The sequence below is a fragment of the Gigantopelta aegis genome, chromosome 4 (genome assembly GCF_016097555.1).
Source record: "Gigantopelta aegis isolate Gae_Host chromosome 4, Gae_host_genome, whole genome shotgun sequence".
NCBI lineage: Eukaryota > Metazoa > Mollusca > Gastropoda > Neomphalida > Peltospiridae > Gigantopelta > Gigantopelta aegis.
This window is the reverse complement of record NC_054702.1, coordinates 16,734,141-16,756,274: the sequence shown is the minus strand read 5'-3', so window position 1 is coordinate 16,756,274 and position 22,134 is coordinate 16,734,141. Positions and strand designations below refer to the sequence as shown.

The window sequence follows — 22,134 nt, the reverse complement described above, 5'->3', positions numbered from 1 at the left end:
TAAACAAAATGCCAGAAATGTAAACAATAACATTTTAAATTTCATAGTATTTTAACATTTAGCATCGATATCTAAAAAGAAAACTGCAGTGGGAAACCATCTGAAATATCCAATGTGGTTTGAGTTGACCCTACCTTTAAGTCCCATGGCTGAAATCTGTTTTTACAATTTCATTTTATTTATATATGCAGTGTATGTCTTCAAATGCAAGTATGAATCCATAGATATATACTTGTTTTATCTGATGTACATTATTATGACGAATGTGCCATCTTGTCATTTATTTATTTAATTATATTTTTACAATGTACCTCATATGCTGTTGAATTACGGCCAGAGTGTAAATAAAGTTCAGTTCAGTTCAGTCAAAGTGTCGAAATAACTGTATTATGTTTTGTCCATACATTAACCCACATGCTGAAATGGGAATCAGAGTGTTTTCTTAGTTAATTGGTCTTTTCTTTCCGTGGCCGTGCAGGCATGTATTATGTTGTGTGGCTAGATATATTGACTGGTGACCGTCCAAAATAATCGCGCAGCCACCCCTAAAATCCTAAAAAACATTATCAGCCGTCCTGCCTTATTACTGTTAATAATTCTGTAAAACCCTTGATTAAGTAGACTTTCCCATCTAAAATCACAAAACTGACCAATTACGTAGTTCCAAAGAAAAGAAAATTATCACTTGGGCATCGTGAATGTTCGTTTTTGCTCCAAGGTACCCTACTCTCTTCTTTTTATTTTTTTAAGAGAGAAAAATACTATAACCCCATTTCATTCTATTAATGCAAACTGAAATATATTTAGTAAAATAGTTTATTATATTATCAAGTCATTTATGTTGTTTTACAAGTCAATTTGATAAAAGCGAAGCGCCTTGTTGTAAATGACTGCCTTTGTTTACACTGTGCATACGGGAGTTGGTCGGAGCTGACGTCACTTCGCCCCAAGCTAGAATTCCGAACGCACTGAAAACAAAAGAAATGGCTGCCCCCAGTTAGCAGGAATAATCACGGGGTTTTTTATTAACTCTAAAATTACGCGTTTTTCATTTCTTAAAGTGTCAGTATGTGTTGGTGGTGCGGGTATGCATCTGTCTAACACATAGGGCTCATGTTTGAGTTTACTCTCCCTTTAAGACAATAGTAATCGAACACTCGAAATGGTAATAGCTCTGCGTCAAGTGGAACGTAACACTACAACGTCATCGATCGATGCACTACAACCTTACCGGAACGTCAGCAAAAGACAACTACAGACTGTTAAAAGACGTTGGTGGGCCAATCAACCATTATTTGTTACAAGTTTGTTTTGTTTAACGACACCACTAGATCACATTGACCATCGGTTATTGGATGGGAAACATCTGGTATTTTTTTACATTTAGTTTTAGAGAGGAAACACGCTAAATTTGTCCATCTTTTATACGCACCGTCCCACAGACAAGGCACATACCACGACCTTTGATTTACCAGGGGCGGGACGTAGCCTAGTGGTAAAGCGTCCGTCAGATGCGCGGACTGATATATCAAAGGCCGTGGTATGTGATATCCTGTCTGTGGGATGGTGCATATAAAAGATTCCTTGCTACTAATGGAAAAATGTAGCAGGTTTCATTTCAAAATTACCATGTGTTTGACATCTAATAGCCGATGATTAATAAATCAACGTGCTCTAGTGGTGTCGTTAAACAAAACAAACTTTTTTTAATGTATGATTACTATTACTTTAAGTGATGTATGTACTATCTTGTCTGTGGGATGGTGCATATAAAAGATGCATTGCTGCTAATCGAAAAGAGTAGTCCATCACCATATGTTTGACATCCAATAGCCGATGATTAATAAATCAATGTGCTCAAGTGGTTTCGTTAAACAAAACAAACTTTTTTTGATATACTAGTTGCGGTGCACTGGCTGGGACGAGAAATAGCCCAATGGGCCCACTGTGCTACGTCCCGCCCCTACCGCTATTTGTAGCACGTACAGTAGATTGTTAGCAGCTTTTCAATAGTCAATAGTATAATATTGTTCGAGACTACGTTTTGTATTATTCAGCATTTAAAACTAAGCTCCCCTGCGCGTGCTGTAACCTCACCGTGGTGCAGGGGTGTAACATTCTCTTTGAGAATGGCCAATACAGCACAAATTGAAGTTTAGAGTAAAATTCGGTGTCCGTAAAATTCTGTGATATTTGTATTTGTATTTTTGGCACAGTTCTTTACACTGTTTTTGTTTAAACCTTGAATTTTTATATTGATGTTGATCATCACTTTATTTATTTGCATTACCATAGTTTGACACCCAATAGCCGATGTATTTTTCGTGCTGGGGTGTCGTTAAACATTCATTCAATCATTCATTCAATCATTAAAACTAAGCTGTGTATCAACGAGTTAATTTTATCAGCCATAGACAACATGATCAGAGGGTTCTGTGTGTAATTTTAATGTTAAGCAGACGAGACGCAGGAGGGAGGAATCGGGGGTCATTTGCCCCCACTTCCGATCCTGTAATAATTTTTTGCATTCGGGCAAAAACGGGCAAAATGAGCTGGCCTGAAACCTTTTCACCGTGTATTTTTCCATCATTCTACTCACAATATTAGTTGTAATGCATGTGAGCATGCTTGGTGATTCGTTTGGAACCCTATATACATGTAGCTCATATAGCTGTTCGGCAGTAATGAGAATATGAATAAAGTTTCGTATCCAGAGTTCTAGCATTTTGCAACCCCCACCCAACCCACCCCGAAAAAAATCAAAACAACAAAACAAAGCAACCCCACACATTAACGAACAAACAAACAACAACAAAACAAAACAAAACAAAAAACAAAAAACAAAACAAAACAATTTACAAGCCTGTAATCCTATGAACATCGCATGTCCCCCCCCCCCCCCCCCCCCCCCCCCCGCTATTCCATAACCCTAACACCGCCATGGGATTTGAGGTCGAGGATTACCACATTACATGTCGACATGTAATAATTCCATTAGTTCAACTGAAAAACCTCCCATTGTTATTAAGTTACGGTTTATAAACTGATTATGTCTTTGTCCGATAAACAAATATGGAAACATTTATATGTGTTCTAACATACAGTTAATACAATAGTGCTTCAGTCTTGATATATATAGAAAATACTACATGAGTGGCTGTTAGATACCATTTATCTTACGAGTTGTTTTAAAACGTATCTAACGAGCGAAAACGAGTTTGATACGTTTTAAAACAATGAGTTGTATGATAGATGGTATCTAACGGACACGAATGTAGTATTCTATTTCTTACATATCCTCAAAAACCAGGTTTTAAACAACTTTAACATCTTTGTTGACTAAAAGTTATTTACAGCCCTTGCGCCTGCAAGTAACTTATGCGTCACAGACAAACGTCACAGTGTAATCGATTTGGATCGTGCTGTTTTTTCATTGGATGTATGGCATTGGTGACCTGGTCATCATCTAGGAGCAGCCAGTCGTATGTCTTGAAATTGTTAACTAACAGACATGTGTTAACAAGTATGTTATATTTAGACTATATTTTATTTCCACTTTGTAATTTCTCTATTTCATTCTGATATCAATATGTTATATTACTTTCAGATTACGATTATGTAAAGTCTGTTTGCTATATGTAACATGTAAGGCAATGAACTCGAGACATCCCTGACAAAAACCATAACATATTTCTGGGGCAATAAACTATTTTTAAAAAACAAAAAACAACAACAACATCAACAAAAACAAACAACTGAATGATGTTATCACCAACGGGTGTGTAAGAGATGCCAGAAATAAAGAAAAGAAAGAGAATATTTCTTTGTTTAACAACGTCTCAGCACATTTTAACTACAATTATTTGATGTCTAATACTAGCCTCAGACTATTAACTGTCACGGCGGAGTTGGCCAACTCGTAATTTGCGTTGTAATTTCCCAAACTCCCGACCTTCAATGGGTGCGCTTAGATTAACAACTAATCTGCCGTAGTTATATACGACGAGAATCGAGTTGTAAGAGCGATCAGATTTGCAACTGGACAGTTGAAGAAGTCGAAAAATCGGCGAGTTGGCCAACTCTGTCGTGACAGTTGATAGTCTGACCCTAGCATTACATATGGTTATTTCGACACTTATTCTAGAGACAGAGAGAGAAAGAGAGGAAACCCGTCGTCGCCACACGGGTTACTCGCTACCGATAAAGCAGCAGATGATATTTTATATGCAATTTCCCATAGACAGGACAGGACCGTATTTACCAGTCGTAGTGCAGTGGTTAGGATGTGATAGAATAGCGAGTTAATAGACCACATCGCACGCGAGGACTCTGTCACTGAGCTTCTTCCCGCTTGTCCAAGGTGGACACAATTTAAACACACACACACACACACACACACACACACACACACACACTCAATCTAATTAATTAAAATTATATCCACTATTACATGTGGATCTAACAGCAACCAGTTGTAGCGAAGTGTGATTGGTCAATATTTAAATTAGTATTTACAGACGAAATGTTCCCTGGACATTGGAGACTACGCATTGTTGTTAGCTGATTAAAATTAGTTCTGCTGGTCTAAATAAGGCATTCGTAATTCACATGAAACATATCGTATACCCTCAGGATAATTCGGAATATTTTCAAATTATTTTCAAATAACTGGCATGATTCTGCAAGTAAGGTTTTGATTGGTGGACATGAGCTCCAACTGGCTGCTGTTAGATCCACATGTAATAGTGGAGCTAATTTTAATTAGATTGACACACACTCACACACACATACACACACACATACACACACACATACACACATACATACACACACACATACACACACACATACATACACACACACATGCATACACACAAACATACATGTGTGTGTGTGTATAACCGGGCGATTCATTAAACAAATATTATTAATAATAAAGTCTCTCTTTTTTAAATGAAAACAGTGTGCCACATAGAACATTGAACTTTTGCACAAAACCAGTTTATTAAATGTGCCCATTCATAGTAGAAAGTTCACTTTAAAAAATATTTATTGTTCAAATAGTGCGTGATGTAAAATTTAATGTTTAAATCAAGTGGTATGTCATTAACAAGATATTCATCATCTTCTGTACCGACTACATCAATCACTGCGCGGTAGTCTGTGGAATTATTCAGAATAGATATATATGAGATTATGATACAGTCAAACCTGCTCTAACGGTCACCTATGGGCAGCTACCCGTGTTCAGACGTCACATTTTTATTCTCCCAAATCATCTAATAAACATGTAGTATATAATCTGACCTATATTAAGCAGTCTCTGTCTTAAAAGGTCACTTTTTGATACTCACGTCAGTGGCTGCTTAACAGGTTTGACTAGTTCATACATCGATGCCATTTTGTACGTATTTATCTTTTAATGGAAATATTCCAAACTGAGGGGACGGCTACCTAATTCGCCATTATAAATAGGCCCATTTTGGCCAAGTGTCCTAAAAACCGTCTTATACGTTAGACACCCAATTGTCCGCATTTTATTTTTTTATTATTTATTATTATTCATTCTACTAAGTAGAATACGTTCACCGGAGTAACGTCCCTTACTCCACATCGATTCGGTACTTGTTAACAGGGAGATACTATGGCAAACATTTTACACGTTTAGTTTACTTTGCTATTCATTTCCAGAATGAGAACAAAAATGTGCGTGTACGCGCGCGCGCGCGTGCGTGTGTGTGTGTGTGTGTGTGTGTGTGTCCGTGTGTCTTGTGTATGTGGCTGTGTGTGTGTGTGTGTGTGTGTGTGTGTGTCTCTCTCTCTCTCTCTCTCTCTCTCTCTCTCTCTCTCTGTGTGTGTGTGTGTGTGTGTGTGTGTGTGTGTGTGTGTGTGTGTGTGTGTGTGTGTGTTTTGTTGTTGTTGGGATTTTAAAGTCAAGTTTTCAGATGCTTTTGTTTCATTGTCTTATGTCAATCGCAAATATTACAAATATTTGCCTCATAAGAAAGAATGTGTCCGCTAATAGCCAAATGCCAGTTAGCAGCATATTCTATTTCAAGATACGACAAACAATATCTATGTGTTAAAAAATGTTTTATTGTTAAATCACTGTACAGGAATCTATCCAGATTCTTTCTCACATTGCCGTTCTTTTATGGGACGACCGACAGGCAGAGGCGGGATTTACGAGCAAGTAAGTAACTAAAGCGTAGCATGTAGAAGGTGCAGTTTATGAGAGTTGTGATGTTTTGTTGTTTTTATTTTTGTTTTTTTCTCAGGACTTTTCTCTGCATTTTTGTGACGTGATTTACATGTTCTCGTTCAGAAAGTTTTTGGTTAGTGCAGTTGTTTCTCACATCAGTTATAAATTTAAATGTGGTTTAAATAAGACTTGTTTAGTTGTTTCACTCTACTCTAGATACAGTGCAGCATGCTGTCCGGTGAATCGGCGCACCTAAAGTCCGATAAATTACTCCTACCTTTAATTATCGTTAGAAAGAAAGAAGTGTTTTATTTAACGACGCACTCAACACATTTTATTTACGGTTATATGGCGTCAGACATATGGTTAAGGACCACACAGATTTTGAGAGGAAACCCACTGTTGCCACTACATGGGCTACTCTTCCGATTAACAGCAAGGAATCATTTATTTGCGCTTCCCACAGGCAGGATAGCACAAACCATGGCCTTTGTTGAACCAGTTATGGAACACTGGTCGGTGTAAGTGGTTTACACCTACCCAATGAGCCTTGCGGAGCACTCACTCAAGGTTTGGAGTCGGTATCTGGATTAAAAATCCCATGCCTCGACTGGGATCCGAACCCAGTACCTACCAGCCTGTAGACCGATGGCCTGCCACGACGCCACCAAGGCCGGTCAAATAATTATCGTTAGATTTTCTCCGCGTTTTGTCCAAACATAAATCAGGTAGGACTTTCCTTTGGCACTGTCACGCATAAAGAACATTATAAATACTTATCATAAATAGAGTTATGGTTAGGGTTAAGGAAAAATATCCGCCCGGTCCCCCCTTCCCCTAACCCTAACCCCAGCCATAACCCCAACTCTAAACCTAACCCTAACCCTAACTAAAAAATAGTAATGGAGGGGACCGGGCGGATATTATACCAGGGTTAATGACAGTGCCAAAAGGAAGGTCCTTCCATAAATCGTGAAAAAAAACATTACAGTGACTGAGTCACAGATTCCACATACGAGACAGTAACGATATCATTACAGTCTGTCTTGTATGTGAAATCTTTGTCATTGTATGCTCGAGTAACCCATTAACTGGGAACCAACTTATTAACGGGAAATGATTTCTGTACACGCATATTATAAATTTAATGTACGATTGATTTGATGAAATAATATTTTACCTTGTTCAAACTCAACCAACAAATGTTAATATCCATGCCATTTTCTGTTGTGAAGAGATTAAATGCAAGTTATAGTCTAATGTTAACATTCTTCAGCTACTCCTGTAAACCGGGCTATTGTTTTCAAGAGTAACGTGAAGTCACCCAAACTCTTATGCAGTGAATCTGTAAAGCAGACAAGACTGAGACAATGACACCTTTGGTTTATTTAGGTTTGTTTAATATTACAGACCATTTAATATAGTGCATACTGCAGAGTATGACAAATATTTTGAAAAGGCACTAGCTACAGGGCTAGTGGGTTTGTGAAAACCACTAGCCCACCAAGATAAAGCACTAGCCCAAGTTCCTGATCAATTATAACTGGATTTTTATATAATTTTTGTAACATTACACGTTTACAAGTATAACAGTAAAATAAAACAAAACACTTAAATCATGCTGTAACTTTCAGTTTTTTGTCGTGTCATACGTTTGGTCTTTTGTCAAGGGTCATTGTCCTGTTTTCACTTTTGCCTTCCCTACAGGGAAAAATAATTGAGCAAACTCATGGTTGGTATCTAAACTCACTATCAAAATAATTAAATTTAAATGAGGGTACGACAGTGTGACACACAGTAATAGATGGTTCGGTAATAGATGGTTCAGTGTATTTGGTAGTGGGTTATACATTTAGGGCCCTACTATTTATGTTGCCAGGAACAGTGATGCCAATTGCTCAAATACAGAGCATTATCCCGTGTCAGACTGATATATAATTCTGAGTCAAAAGAATATAACGGCGACATCTAATCCGTTGTTAATTGATGAACAAAAAATGTATTATCTTGTATCGGCAGCTGTGACGCTTTCCAGACAGTTCGTCCTCTGGACATTTCGTCCACATACAATTCGTCCACTCGATTACAACATTTAGACCAATAAATCTAATTTCTAAATAGTTAATTAGTTTTCATTTTGTGGTAAACTACTAGTATATGAAATAAACTAAATGTTAGTAGCACTATCAACTTGTTAGTGTCTGTTTGTGTCCATTATAATACGTTTTTTGATATGTTGTTATTCAAATTGCTCTTCAATTACACCTATAATTCTGACATACTATATAGAATCATGTACGAGCGTGTGGACAAATACGCGTCTGTGGATGAAATGTGTACAGTAATACAGCAATCGCAATGTAAAAATGGTAATTTCAGAAACCAGAGGACGAATCATCTGCATCCAGCTGTGATGCATTATCCAAACTGCTACACGTAATACCATTATCTAGAGTAAATTGTTTTCCTGGTTGCCGACAACCACATGTAAGCGATGTGTTAAATTAGAAAACAATAGGTAAATAAAACAAACACTGAAATTCAAAGCAACACTGGGGTTTACTTGATTGAGATTAACCTGTCGTCGTGATTGGTGATTTCCAAGTTCTTAGCCTAAAACAGATGTGCGAGATTAACTACCAAGTGACGTGTCCAACCAATCAAAATACGCATGTCATAAGACTTATTTCCTGTACCAGAAACTTGAAAGGGAAAAGTAAACAACGCATGCTGTAACTGTGACGATGTAGAGATAGCATGTTACTGCAGTTTGCAGACCTAATTCAAGTGGATTATTATTATATATACTGATTGCGTTGTTGATATTATTTGATAACAAATGTCACAATCAAATTTATTAAACGAAATTTCAGCTGAGAGAAAAAGAAAGAAAAAAAGGACGGGGGTAGTGAAACTACTAGCCATGCAGGCTAGTGGTTTTGTGTTTCTCACTAGCCCAAACTTAAAAACCACTAGCTGCGGGCGTCGGGCTAGCGGATTTGTCAAACTCTGCATACTGTCACATATTCATTTCCCTATGTATAAAAATATTTTGAATATCTACTTATCTTTTCCTCATTTGTGCACTTTGTTTTTGGGAAGGTTTTCTTAATTTAACAAAAGTATTTTGATATCATGATTCAATTGAATGCAGATTGCAAACGTAAATAGACCTGTTTAATATAGGGTAGCCCAGTTCACAGTTTTTCACAATGTTTGTTTCACAATTTTACATCATTTATGGGTGGACAAAATTTTGGGGAAATCTAATGGTAATTAAAGGTAGGACTAGCAGAGTAATTTATCATAGTTATTAACAATTTGGTTCAGACTTTAAGCATTTAAAGACCATTTTCTCTATGAACACTGTGAAATACTTAATAAAATGTGTTTTCACCAGTGAAGCAAGGGTCAGCTGTGCATAATCTGAAATACAATACAAATTATTTAATGTCTGTAGAAATCCCTCACTATGCTCCCCATCTTGCACTGCTGTAAATCACTATGTATATGGGGTGGAATTTATCTCAATCGTTGAGCTATTGACTGCCATAGTCCTGAATGACCGGCCTCGGTGGCATTGTGGTAGGCCATCGGTCTACAGGCTGATAGGTACTGGGTTCGGATCCCAGTCGAGGCATGTGATTTCTAATCCAGATACCGACTCCAAACCCTGAGTGAGTGCTCCACAAGGCTCAATGGGTAGGTGTAAACCACTTGCACCGACCAGTGATCCATAACTGGTTCAACAAAGGCCATGGTTTGTGCTATCCTGCCTGTGGGAAGCGCAAATAAAAGATCCGTTGCTGCTAATCGGAAGAGTAGCCCATCTAGTGGCGACAGTGGGTTTCCTCTCAAGATCTGTGTGGTCCTTAACCATATGTCTGACGCCATATAACCGTAAATAAAATGTGTTCAGTGCATCGTTAAATAAAACATTTCTTTCTTTCTTTCTTTAGTCCTGAATGATCAGTTATTTTTTCATCAAAACAAATGCCTTACCTCTATGATTGGTATATCTAAAGGTTAAGCCAGTGTCTCTCTCTCTCTCTCTCTCTCTCTCTCTCTCTCTCTCTCTCTCTCTCTCTCTCTCTCTCTCTCTCTCTCTCTCAAGTTAGACACCAAAACCCATCCCTTTCCTTGGTCTACAAAACAAAAAAACTGTCTGCTCAACATAAGCAGCAATGCAGTTTAAAACCACATCTCTTTTCAGAGCAGTACATTCCCCATTTATACATTGTATATATTTTTTTATATATATATTATATATCAGAAGATGGGACATGAAAAACCTGGTGTCTACTGAGGGCGTACAATAATATGCAGGGACTGGCCTCGAACAGTATATATGTGTGTGTTACAGTCAATGTGTAAAACCAGGCAATCTGTAGAATGCCTGAACATTTCAGGCAATCTGTAAAGTAACTGATTCACTCAGGCAATCTGTATATTGCCTAAATATTTCAGGCAATATACACATTGCCTGACCTTTCAAGGTAATTTCTAGACACATTGCCTGAAATGAAAGATCCATCATCCATTGACAGCAATTGTTATAAAGGTAAACACAACTAGTGATAAAATGCAGTATTATTTAATTCGTTATTTAATTAAGTCCCACCTCAATGTCGGTACACATGTCACTTAAAGTATATAACTTTTGGTTACATAAATTAAACTGGTTCCTGCTGTATCGTCCTTTAAGTAGTCCTGCGTGAACTGCAATGCAGTACAATTTTGATCTCGATCAACAAGCACACCCATGATGTTACGAGGATCCCCTTTACCATGGTCTACCGAAGGGATAGGAATGATCACGTTGTCTCCTGGGTTACCATAAGCTGCTAGCTTTCTTTGAATATAGATGTTCTCTTGCTACACTGAGAGTTGAGCTGGTTGTTCTAGATGTAAAATAAAACGTTAAATATTTTTTTAAGTATTGATAATACATATATTAGTTTACTACTTTTTATTACATGAAAAACCACCGATAGAAAAATCTTGTCATCCATTAACCAAAAAACCTGTTATATTAACATATTATTAATAGTACTCATTGTGGCATAGTGGTGAACTATTTTTGTTGTGTATGACAAAGTAATAATATGCACAAAGTACAGAGTAAAATTAATTTTAAAGTGGTTCATTTAAAAGTAATACTATACGGTGATAACATACATAGTGTGCCATATAGTGACGAACAGTGTGAACATACCTAACAAGGATTCGGGAACATCATTGGTAACGCTGACTGTGTCCTGCTCAGATCCATCAGATTCTGCAGCATCCATGTTTGATGAACTGTCTGTTGTAGCATATGCTGCAATGAGATCCTCTTCAGACATCATGCATGTTCAACAGGCTTCTAATCCATTGAAAAAAACAATATTATTTTAAGGTAATTAACCGTTACGATTATTCTTTCAAAGTATAGAATTAACAGATTAAGACAGTGTGAGATTAAAAGCAATATATGTCAAGCTTTTTGTCAGTGTTTTGTTTTTGGAGAATGTGTTTGTGGAGATTTTTATTTACCTTTACAACAATTGCTGTCGGTGAATGATGGATCTTTCATTTCAGGCAATGTGTCTAGAAATTACCTTGAAAAGTCAGGCAATGTGTATATTGCCTGAAATATTTAGGCAATATACAGATTGCCTGAGTGAATCAGTTACTTTACAGATTGCCTGAAATGTTCAGGCATTCTACAGATTGCCTGGTTTTACACATTGACTGTAACATACATACATATATATATATATATATATATATATATATATATATATATATATATATATATATATATATAAAGAATTTATCTAGTGCTTTTCAGCAAGGTGAAGATTGAGTCTTTATTTATGTACTGTACCTAACTACATAGATTCGTAACTGCTATTACCTTTCACTAAGCAACATCTGCCCCTCTTATTGTTAGATGAGGAGAATGCAACCTCTACCACCCCCCTTTACAAGGGCGGGATGTATCCTAGTGGTAAAGCTCTCGTTTGATGCACAGTCAGTCTAGGATCAATCCTTATTGGTGGACCCATTCCAGCCAGTGCACCATGGTTGGTATATAAAAGGCTATGGTATGTGCTATCTTGTCTGGATCCCTTATTAAAAAATGTAGAGGGATTTCCATGCGTATGTGCAGGAATGTTGGCATGGGTTCGAAACTGGAGAACAAAGTTTATAGGGTGTCCATTCATACTTCCCGCAAAAAATATATTACAAAAAAATTGCCTGGGCAGGGAAGGGTTTCGCCCTCCAAAGAAACACTGTGTCCCCCAGCCTATGTGCCCGTTTTCTCACTAAGACTATATGTTGAAAATTACCAAATTGTTGACATCCAACAAATCTATGTGATCTTAAACTCTAGTGGTGTCAAACTAAACAAACTATTTTATTTGAATTGTTGATTTTAACGCTCGAAAAAATTATTACGTGAAAATGTGCAATATGTCTATTTTAGTATATTTTATAAATGTATATGTGATCAGTATTTTATACAAACTAAACTTTGTGACTACTAACACTTGTCTACAATGCATTTTCAAGATGAAAGCGTTTTTAATGAAACACCTTAGTACCCTACCCTCAACTGAACATTCGTCATACAGTCATTGGTTAATTGTTACAAAAGAAAAGGCTGCTAATAAAATGTGCAATAGGCCTCTGAGAATTGAATATTTGCGTGACCCATTTATCGGTTAAGCAGAAATAAATCCAAGTAACCCATTTTTTGTGTGCATAACTCGTTATATCAAAGTAAATGGTGTTCCAAATTTTGCGCGAACAAAAAATAGGTTATGCAAAATTAGAGTTTGTACGAATGAAACGATCGTTCTCGCAATTTTCATTCGCCTGTGCAAATGGCTAAGATTTTGGCTAAGCCATTTCTATAATGAGCTCTATTTGAAAAAAAGTATCCACTCTCAAATTTTTATTTGGAAAAAGGAAAGAAAACAACACCTTCCAGAAACATACAACCACTAGAAACATACAACCACTAGAAACATACAACCACTCCCATATTTCTCTATATTTCAGAGCTAGCTCTGAATGAGCAAAACATTTCGCCAAATTGTTTATTAAACTTTAAAAATTGCAGAAATCGACAGTTATTTTCTTTAAAAAATGTCAGTTATTACATGAAATTATTTCGCCAAATTAAAATAAAATTCGCCAACTACTTTCAAAATTCGCAATTGGCGAGTGCCAGAGGTAGCCCTGTATTTGTTGATTTAATGTCATATGCCATAGAAGTGGGGTTCGGTGGTTGCAGGGCTCACTGGCCTCCAAGTCTGAAGATGGTACATCCCCCTTCCCCCCCTAAAAAATAATATATTAACTTCCGCATCCCTCATTGCTGTTTTTGGATACCTATATTCAGTTCTGACTGCAACTAGAGCCCTGAACGAACCCTACAATTTCAAATCCGCAAACAGGCTGTCGTTAGTGCTTTGCTGAGCAATGGCGGCACAGGCGGCGAATAATTGATCTTTTGAGTCTGGATGATCTCCTTTGATAGTGAACACAAACGTGTTTTTTTTTTAAAGTGTATTTGTGTTTGTATTTCGCATTGGTAAACGATGTTATAATATGGCAACCAGAGACCGTAATTTTGAGGTCGACAACATGGTTGCTGAGCTATGATCATTTGAGTATTGGTGGTGAAGTCCATTTTGGCCATAATCGTCAAAAATGAATGGGTCATATCTCAGGAACGTTTTATCTGCTCAAGCTAAAACTTGAAATATCAGCATTTTTAGTAACAAAAAAACAACAACAACGTTTAGCCCATTGGGTGATTTGATGTACATTTAAAAGAAAAATCTGTTCCTCTGTCAGAGTACTTAAGGTGGCAATCTAATTGTAATGCCCTTGTCATATAGAACAGGTGGAATAGATGTTAATCTATGACGTTGACAAGGACATAATGTAAATATGTTTTCACTTGAAACTGTTTATTGTTATGAAAAATATTCACTATTTTGTACAAGTGACAAATGTTTTATGATTTTATTTTCAAAAGAAGAATATGATGTAAATTAGTGCACGGGGTGTAGACCTTACACTACCATAACAAGGACAAAAATTTAGTCAATAAAACTATCGAAAACATACGACGTTTGTCAAAATATAGCTGAAACACTTGTACGACTTCGAGGAAAACTAGGCTTTCATAGATTATTAATGTTTTTTACAATAAACTAATGTGGCTTGAACAAGGTAAAGTGTTGTTGCACCATAAATCCAGTTCGCACCCTGATTCATTATATATATATGTATATTTATTGTTACTCTCATGTAATACAACATTAGCATCATGCAGCCGTCACCAGTCTAAATGACAATTAGTGCACGCTACACTGACTTTGTTCTTTTATCATAATTTTGGTAATGCATGTTGCCTTAAATCTCATTTTGTGTTCTCACTGTTCCATTTAAAGTGACAGACCCTAGTTTTTAAATTCTACAAAGTTTTTTCATTTGTAAAACCGTTTTTATACCAATGTATAGGTCGTATTTTGGTATTGTATTGTCCGTCCGTACCTCCGTCTGTTAACTTTATCTTGTCTGGACCATATCTTGCATACAGATGCATACAGGACCACCAAACCTCACATGTAGGAACAACTTGGGATGGTGATTTGTCGAATACTATTAGTAGGTCACTATGACCTACTTTTCACGGTATACTGCACATAACAGTAAATCTTTGTCCGGACCATATCTTGCCTACAGATGCATACAGGACCATCAAACCTCACATGTAGGAACAACTTGGGATGGTGGTGTGTCACGTACTATTACTAGGTCACTGTGACCTACTTTTCACAGTCTTCTACACAACAGTAAATCCTTGTCCAGACCATATCTTGCATACAGATGCATATAGGACCATCAAACCTCACATGTATGAACAACTTGGGATGGTGGTTGGTCCAAAACAAACTTCATCCATCCCATTGCAAACATTTCACATGATTAGAATTGAATCATACCTGTGACATATTCATTAATATAGATATGGTTTTCCATCAAACTCCTGATGGGTGTACCATGTACCTCACTAGTACTCTTGTTAATAATTTAAATTAGAACTATTTATATTTTCGTACAACTGAAGTGGTTCTAGTCATACACCAAAATGCATTTATCATAATTCTAAAAACGCACGTTCGTCTGCAATCTAATTCAAATTAGCTCCACTATTACATTTGGATCTAACAGCAGCCCGTGGAACTCATGTCCAGTTAACCTTTCATTCGACCAATCAAAACCTTACTTGCAAAATCATGCCAGTGATTTGAAAAGAATTTGAAAATATTCGGGATTATGCCGAGGGTATACGAAATGATTCGGGTGAATCACGAAGTATGCCGGAAACTAATTGCAATATAAAATTCGTTTAAAAAAAACAAAACAAAAAACGTGATGGTATAGCCCTAAAATCTGTTTATACTAGTATACAATCCAGAGTTTATTACTGCACTTTTCTCACTGTTTCTTCAATGTTGAAATAGACCAACAAGAAATATGCCTATTGCATAAATAGTCTCGCCCGATATTTTTTGAATTTGTATGCTCCCAAATAACGCTATATACGGCGAAGTGTAATTGGTCGATATTTAAATTGTTATTTATAGATGAAATGTCACCTGGATTTGGGAGTCCACGCAATGCTATTAGATCTACTGGTAGACCCAGTAAAGCTAAGTTTAATCAGATTGGTTTGTCTGAGAAGTAATGGTTATTGAAACGAGTTCTCGGTTATTGTATTTACCCGTTTAAATATCACATATTTTAGCTCCTCACTGTTAATCAAATGTGTTGCAGGTTTGTAGATTAACCAAACGTAGTGTCCATTTTTACGGACTGAAACTAGGGTTTGCGACTTTAAGCGCTTTCCTGTTTTACCGTTATATTTTGTGCGCCCCTCTTTATTTCCCCGTATGGACTTCTGTCTCGTATAAGTAATTTATGTGGATGTATTTATGTTATTTATTTGTAAACCTACATTAATTTGAGACATAAATGTACATTTGGAATTATGATTACTACTGTAGTAACCAGAAGTCTTTCTAAGAGAGCCAATTTAAAAAAAAAGCTTAATCCGTGTATTAGACCAACCTCTGTGACGCAAATTGAAAGGCTTGTCAGAAATGTCAATATTAATGGATATATGACATGTTAATAAATATTGTTTATTAACAAAATTAAAATTAGGACGAAATTACCCTACATACTGCAAAACGACCCGGTTTACTGTGCGAATCAACTCGGGGTGAAACAACTGGATCAAACTGATAAGGGCGAAACGACTAGTTACCAGGGTTTCTGCCAGAGTAAAACGAGTATGGCACCATACCCAAATATTTTAGCAGATTATTAATTTTTGACAAAATTAATGACTCTTATCATTACTGTATGATTTTCTTAACCTAAACCCTAAACCTAACCCATTTCCTTTCTGGGGGACAATAGGTGCATGCAGCACACACATTGTAAATATTTAATTCCATAGCGCCATACCCAAAACACATTTTTTGGCAGAAACACTGGTTACCTATTTCCATATTATGTTTTTAAAAAAAATTCAAGTAAGATCCATTTGCACCCTTGTTCTGGCTTCTTACGGTGTATAAATATTACATATATGATCTAACCATAATTTCTCTTCAAATCCATATTTCGTAACCAGTACTCTTTTAGGCATGTAATCAAAATAGCTAAAATGAACGAAGGAGAAATCATTTCACAAGTTCACAAAACTAGGTTTATTATTATTTTTTTAATTATAGAAAGGTGTTTCAATAATAGTTCACTGCGCAAAAACAGCATACCTTTCAGTCCTATAATATTTATATATATATATTTCTTCCACTGTTGTCAATACTCGGATTTTTACAATTGAATAAATAACGGTGTTCATCTCCAGTATCATGATTACGTTTACATAGCAAGTTTTCTTAAGAATGTTAAACCGTCTACCTGTTTCTAGTGGTAATGTTAAACCGTCTACCTGTTTCTAGTGGTAATGTTAAATCTGACGTAGGCAATTTAGTTATACAGTATATATCTTGGTACGATAATCTCAATCTAATTAAAATTAGCTCCACTATTACATGTGGCTCTAACAGCAGCCAGCTGGAGCTCATGTCCACCAATCAAAACCTTACTTGCAGAATCATGCAAGTGAATTAAAAATAATTTGAAAACATTCCGAATTATCCTTCAGAATTACGAATGCCTTAAAACATGTTTTATTTTATAAAATAAATAATTTGTAATGTAAACCTGAAGACTGATTTGCTTCTTTCTTTTTTTTAATAAATAAATAAATAATTTTTAATGTAAAATTGAAGACTGATAACCCATCCCGTACGTATTGGTATGGTTCGCTGTACTGCGGCCACTAAAATAGACTCGCCCGATATTTTTAGAATTTGTATGCTCCCAAATAACGTTATAAAAGGCGAAGTGTGATTGGTCAATATTTAAATTATTATTTACAGACAAAATGCTACCTGGACATTGGAGACTACGCAGTGTTGTTAGCAATCTGATTAAAATTAGTTCTACTGGTCTAAATAAGGCATTCGTAATTCACATGAAACGTATCGTATACCCTCAGGATAATTCGGAATATTTTCAAATCACTGGCATGATTCTGCAAGTAAGGTTTTGATTGGTGGACATGAGCTCCAACTGGCTGCTGTTAGATCCACATGTAATAGTGGAGCTAATTTTAATTAGATTGCGATAATCTCATCAAATAGGTTTCGAAGTAAAATGTCGTTTTGAATGTATAAAATTGGCCTCTAAAAAGTATAATATTAAAAAAAAAAAAAAAAAAAAAACCTATTGCTGTACTGTTGATTGTAGAGATTTGTTTTAATTCGTGTTTATAGGATTTGAAATCGACATATTGGTTGGTGTAGATGAACCCCATTCCCGTGTTATCCAAACTACTTTTTATGGAATTTCAGCCACCCGCATGACGTCACTACGAATACTGTATTCTAAACCTCGAGACATGCTTTATTGTTCCGACTGAATGCTCGAGGCAAGCGGCATGCAGGACACATCTTATAATTAAAGCGACATTACCGAGTTTGCTGCAATTTTAAAGATGTTATCGACTAACAGAGACTTTTTAACGATTGTAATTACATATCAAATATATTTCGCTGCATAAAATATTAGTGGCTGTATATTAAACGTGTTTCTGGTCGTTTTAATATTTTTCTAGGTTAAATTTCATTTTATTTCCTAAAATATTATTTTTTCGTACGTACGAAATTATTTCAAAACAAAATCCAGATTGTAATTACATATCAAATATATTTTTCTGCATGAAATATTAGTGGCTGTATATTAAACGTTTTTTTCTGATATTAAGATGACCAGAAACACATTGAATGTACAGACACTGATATTCTAAACAAGAAAATGTATTTAATATGTAAGTTTAATCGTTGAAATATTTTATTAGTCGGAAACATCGTACAATGCAGCAAACTCAGAAATGTCCCTTTAAAGAAACCACATTATATACTCTCTTAAAGTCATTTTTCCCTATATACGACCTAAAACTCCAGACATTCGAATACTTATAAATACTATTTGAATATTTCGAATAGCAAATTAGCGAGCGAATATTCGGACCGAACACTAATTTGTAAGGAGATGCAAAGTGACATTCAAATTCAGAATTAACTATATTAGTACAATGCTTAAACATATATAAAGCAGTCTACTTACCTTTACCCCTGTCAAAATAATACCGATTTCTATATTGGGCAGACAACGCAGTTTACATGTCGGATTGGCACAAAGTGTGTTTTTTAATTAGGCAATTGGCCCATGTTCATTTGACTTGAGCATTTTGTGGTGTTACAAATAAAACATAACTATGAGTTAAGTATGTTTTATTTGGGTACTTTTTTATCTTTTGTTTAAGAGATGTACCGTAAATTTCGTTTACTTTGCTATTATATGCCTTTGGAAATTGCAAGAGTGATCATTTTGTACATCACTCGCGCAAATATAATTTTGCACAACCTATTTATCGTTCACACATTGCTTAGAACAGAATTTACGTGGACATAATGTGCTATACAAAAAGAAAATGTGGTTTTTTTGTTGTTGTTGTGTGGGTTTTTTGGGGGGTGTAACCCATAAATGTGTTATTCAAAGTTTCAATTCACAAAGGCCTGTTATTACATAATGTTACATAAATAACCCATGTACTTTATAACCACAAACTAGATAATACATGCTTTTGTCAATGTCTGGGTTTTGTTTTAATCTGGTTACAGCTTATTATATTAATGTAATTTCCTCATAGTTTAATCATAATGGTAATCATTCAAAACCATTGTGAACATACATATTATCATGTATATAGACATGTTTTTGTTCTATATGATACCGATGGTGTTTTTTGTTTAAATCCAGTTCTGATATTTAATTTTATAATTTTTCAAAATGCAGTGTAAGGAAATTCTTTTTCATAATCATAATTTTGTAGAGAAATCAAATTTGCTTCTTTTTTTTACCAATTTAGTTAGATTATTTTATGATCTGTGATTTATGGAATTAATTGCTGTCTATCCTAATATATTTTGTTTCATGGTTTCTTTTGCAGATTCCTGTGAAGGACAATGACCAAAAACGTGTTACTAATTCGGCATTTGCCCTCCGAATTGTCTTTCCAGGATAAGAAAGATCTTCTGTGCCATTTTGGAGCTAATGATGTCCGTGTGATGGGTGTAAAGGGTTCATTGAAACATGCAGCATTTGCCGAGTTCGAAGACAACGAAGCTGCATCTAATGCGCTGTCCAGACTTCATCAGTTGGAAGTTGCTGGCAGTCGGCTTGTTGTAGAGTTTGCAAATACTGCTACGTTTTCATCTGTGCCTGAATTAGAAATAAAACCTAAAGATAAGATCTTAGGAAGTGATTTGCCAGTAGTATCAGAAACGAAGAAAACGAAACGGGAAGAATTTCTAAATTCTTTTAAGGATGATGTTTTTGAAAAATGGGGTATAAATTATCCACGAAATCCGCAGTTGCATTACATTTATCCCCCTCCCAATGTATCAATATTAGGAAACATAACAAATGCTTTGGCATCGCACCCAAAGTTTTATGTTCAGGTACTACATTTGATGAACAAATTAAATATACCTGCCCCGTTTGGGTCTTTAACTCCAACACCACCCATCCCATCGGATTTACCCCCAGAAAGGCCACCTGAACCAGAAATACGAAATGAAGAAATGAACAGGTCATCTTCTACAGAGTCTGAGATTGAGAGTGCAAGTGATACAGAACATAAAGCTGCTTCAAGTGAACCTCTTGGTGTCAAAAGACCAGTTAACCACAAACATAAAAAGGTTCACAAGAAAATTAAGCTGATGCCCGATACCTTTGAGGCAGGTTTAACAGTTCCTTTGGAACAGGCAACATGGAAACCGAATGAAGTGTTTGAACAAACTGATGCTCAAGGATCCTTGGCGAAAAAAATTCATATGAAGCTTCCATCAAACATAGAGCTGAAGGAAACTACTATGGAAGATTCTGCAGCTTCACTGGAAAAGGACAGTGTTAGCATGGATGAAAACAAACCTGGCTTTGGTAAACTTGAACCAGTTGATAAACCTCAGGAGGAACACGAGATGGATCAAGGGGACAGTGATGAGGATCCTGATGGACACGTCTCGTCGAGAGAGCTCAAGAAAGGAAGGCTGTCGGAAAGGCAACGGAAGGAAATGCCAGTCTTTAGAAATTATAATCGTGGGGAGGCAAGCTGCAGACTGTACATTAAGAATTTGGCAAAACATGTCGGAGAGAAAGACTTGAAGTATATTTATGGGCGATATGTTAATCTGGAGCTGGAAGAACACAGAAATATTTTCGATGTGAGACTGATGAAGGAAGGCAGAATGAAAGGTCAAGCGTTCGTGACTTTGCCTTCAGAGCAAGCAGCTACAGAAGCTGTTGAGGACACAAATGGATTTGTATTGTTGGGCAAGCCGATAGTTTGTCAATTTGCGCGATCTGCTAAAGTTAAAGAGAAGGAAAGTTCAGGAAAGTAGATCCTTAGACTTGCCAAATTGAAGAAGTAAATAGACTTATAATGTAGTGATGTTTTGTTACAGTTAAATTACAAAGTGAAAATATAAACATCTTACTTATAAATAATGGATTTGGGGGAGGGAGATCGTTATTGAACGTGTTTACATTTTTGGTTGCAACTAGGTGATGCATCTAATTAAATGAGACAAAAATTAAGCTTGGCATTTGTACCTCATTTAATGCGACATATATCGTATTGCACTATGAACAAATCTGTGCATAAATAAATTCCCACCAATCAAAAGTATGTATCCAGTTGTTTTATATTCATGAGTGATGCAAACTGTGGGGAACGTTAATTGAATGTTTTGCTGTGATGCAGAATACACATTCATTATTAATTAGCAGTACAGACAGTAAAAATACAAAATGCATTTTAAAATAGATGTTCGGTGAAAAATGGCATCGTCTGATCGGTGAAGACTTTCGTCTACTTTACTGGGTGACTGCTTAAAACAAGATTGACAAGTTACTGAAAAGGTGGCTACGTCTTGATTACTGCTGATGACTAATTGGGTATTGGTTTCTATTTTTTCTTTCTCCTTTTTTGTTTTTGTTTTTTGTTTTTGTTTTTGTTGACATGTAACAAACTTACCCGAATACCATGGAAGATTAAAGATCCAGTCTTTTTTTTTAACCTCAAGTGTCTGTTTACCAGATTAAACCGGTGTGTGAACAGACTGAATAATAAAAAATGTAACTACGTTTGTAACTGGGTCAAATATCATTTACTCTCTCTCTCTCTCTCTCTCTCTCATATATATGTGTATATATGTATGTAT

General features: G+C 36.0%; 1 protein-coding gene across 2 annotated transcripts; it reads left to right on the top strand.

The window, feature by feature from the left end:
- The first annotated feature begins 6,203 nt into the window (after positions 1-6,203).
- Positions 6,204-22,057, top strand: LOC121372735 (RNA-binding region-containing protein 3-like). 2 transcript variants are annotated; one of them, XM_041499216.1, is made up of 2 exons: positions 6,204-6,335; positions 19,860-22,057. In XM_041499216.1, exon 2 carries the CDS (start codon positions 19,876-19,878, stop codon positions 21,310-21,312), a length of 1,437 nt encoding a protein of 478 aa, XP_041355150.1. In that variant the 5' UTR covers positions 6,204-6,335; positions 19,860-19,875; the 3' UTR covers positions 21,313-22,057. The 2 variants fall into 2 exon arrangements, with proteins under 2 accessions (XP_041355150.1, XP_041355151.1); XM_041499217.1 differs by having other exon boundaries at positions 6,252-6,335; positions 19,930-22,057.
- Positions 22,058-22,134: the final 77 nt, after the last annotated feature.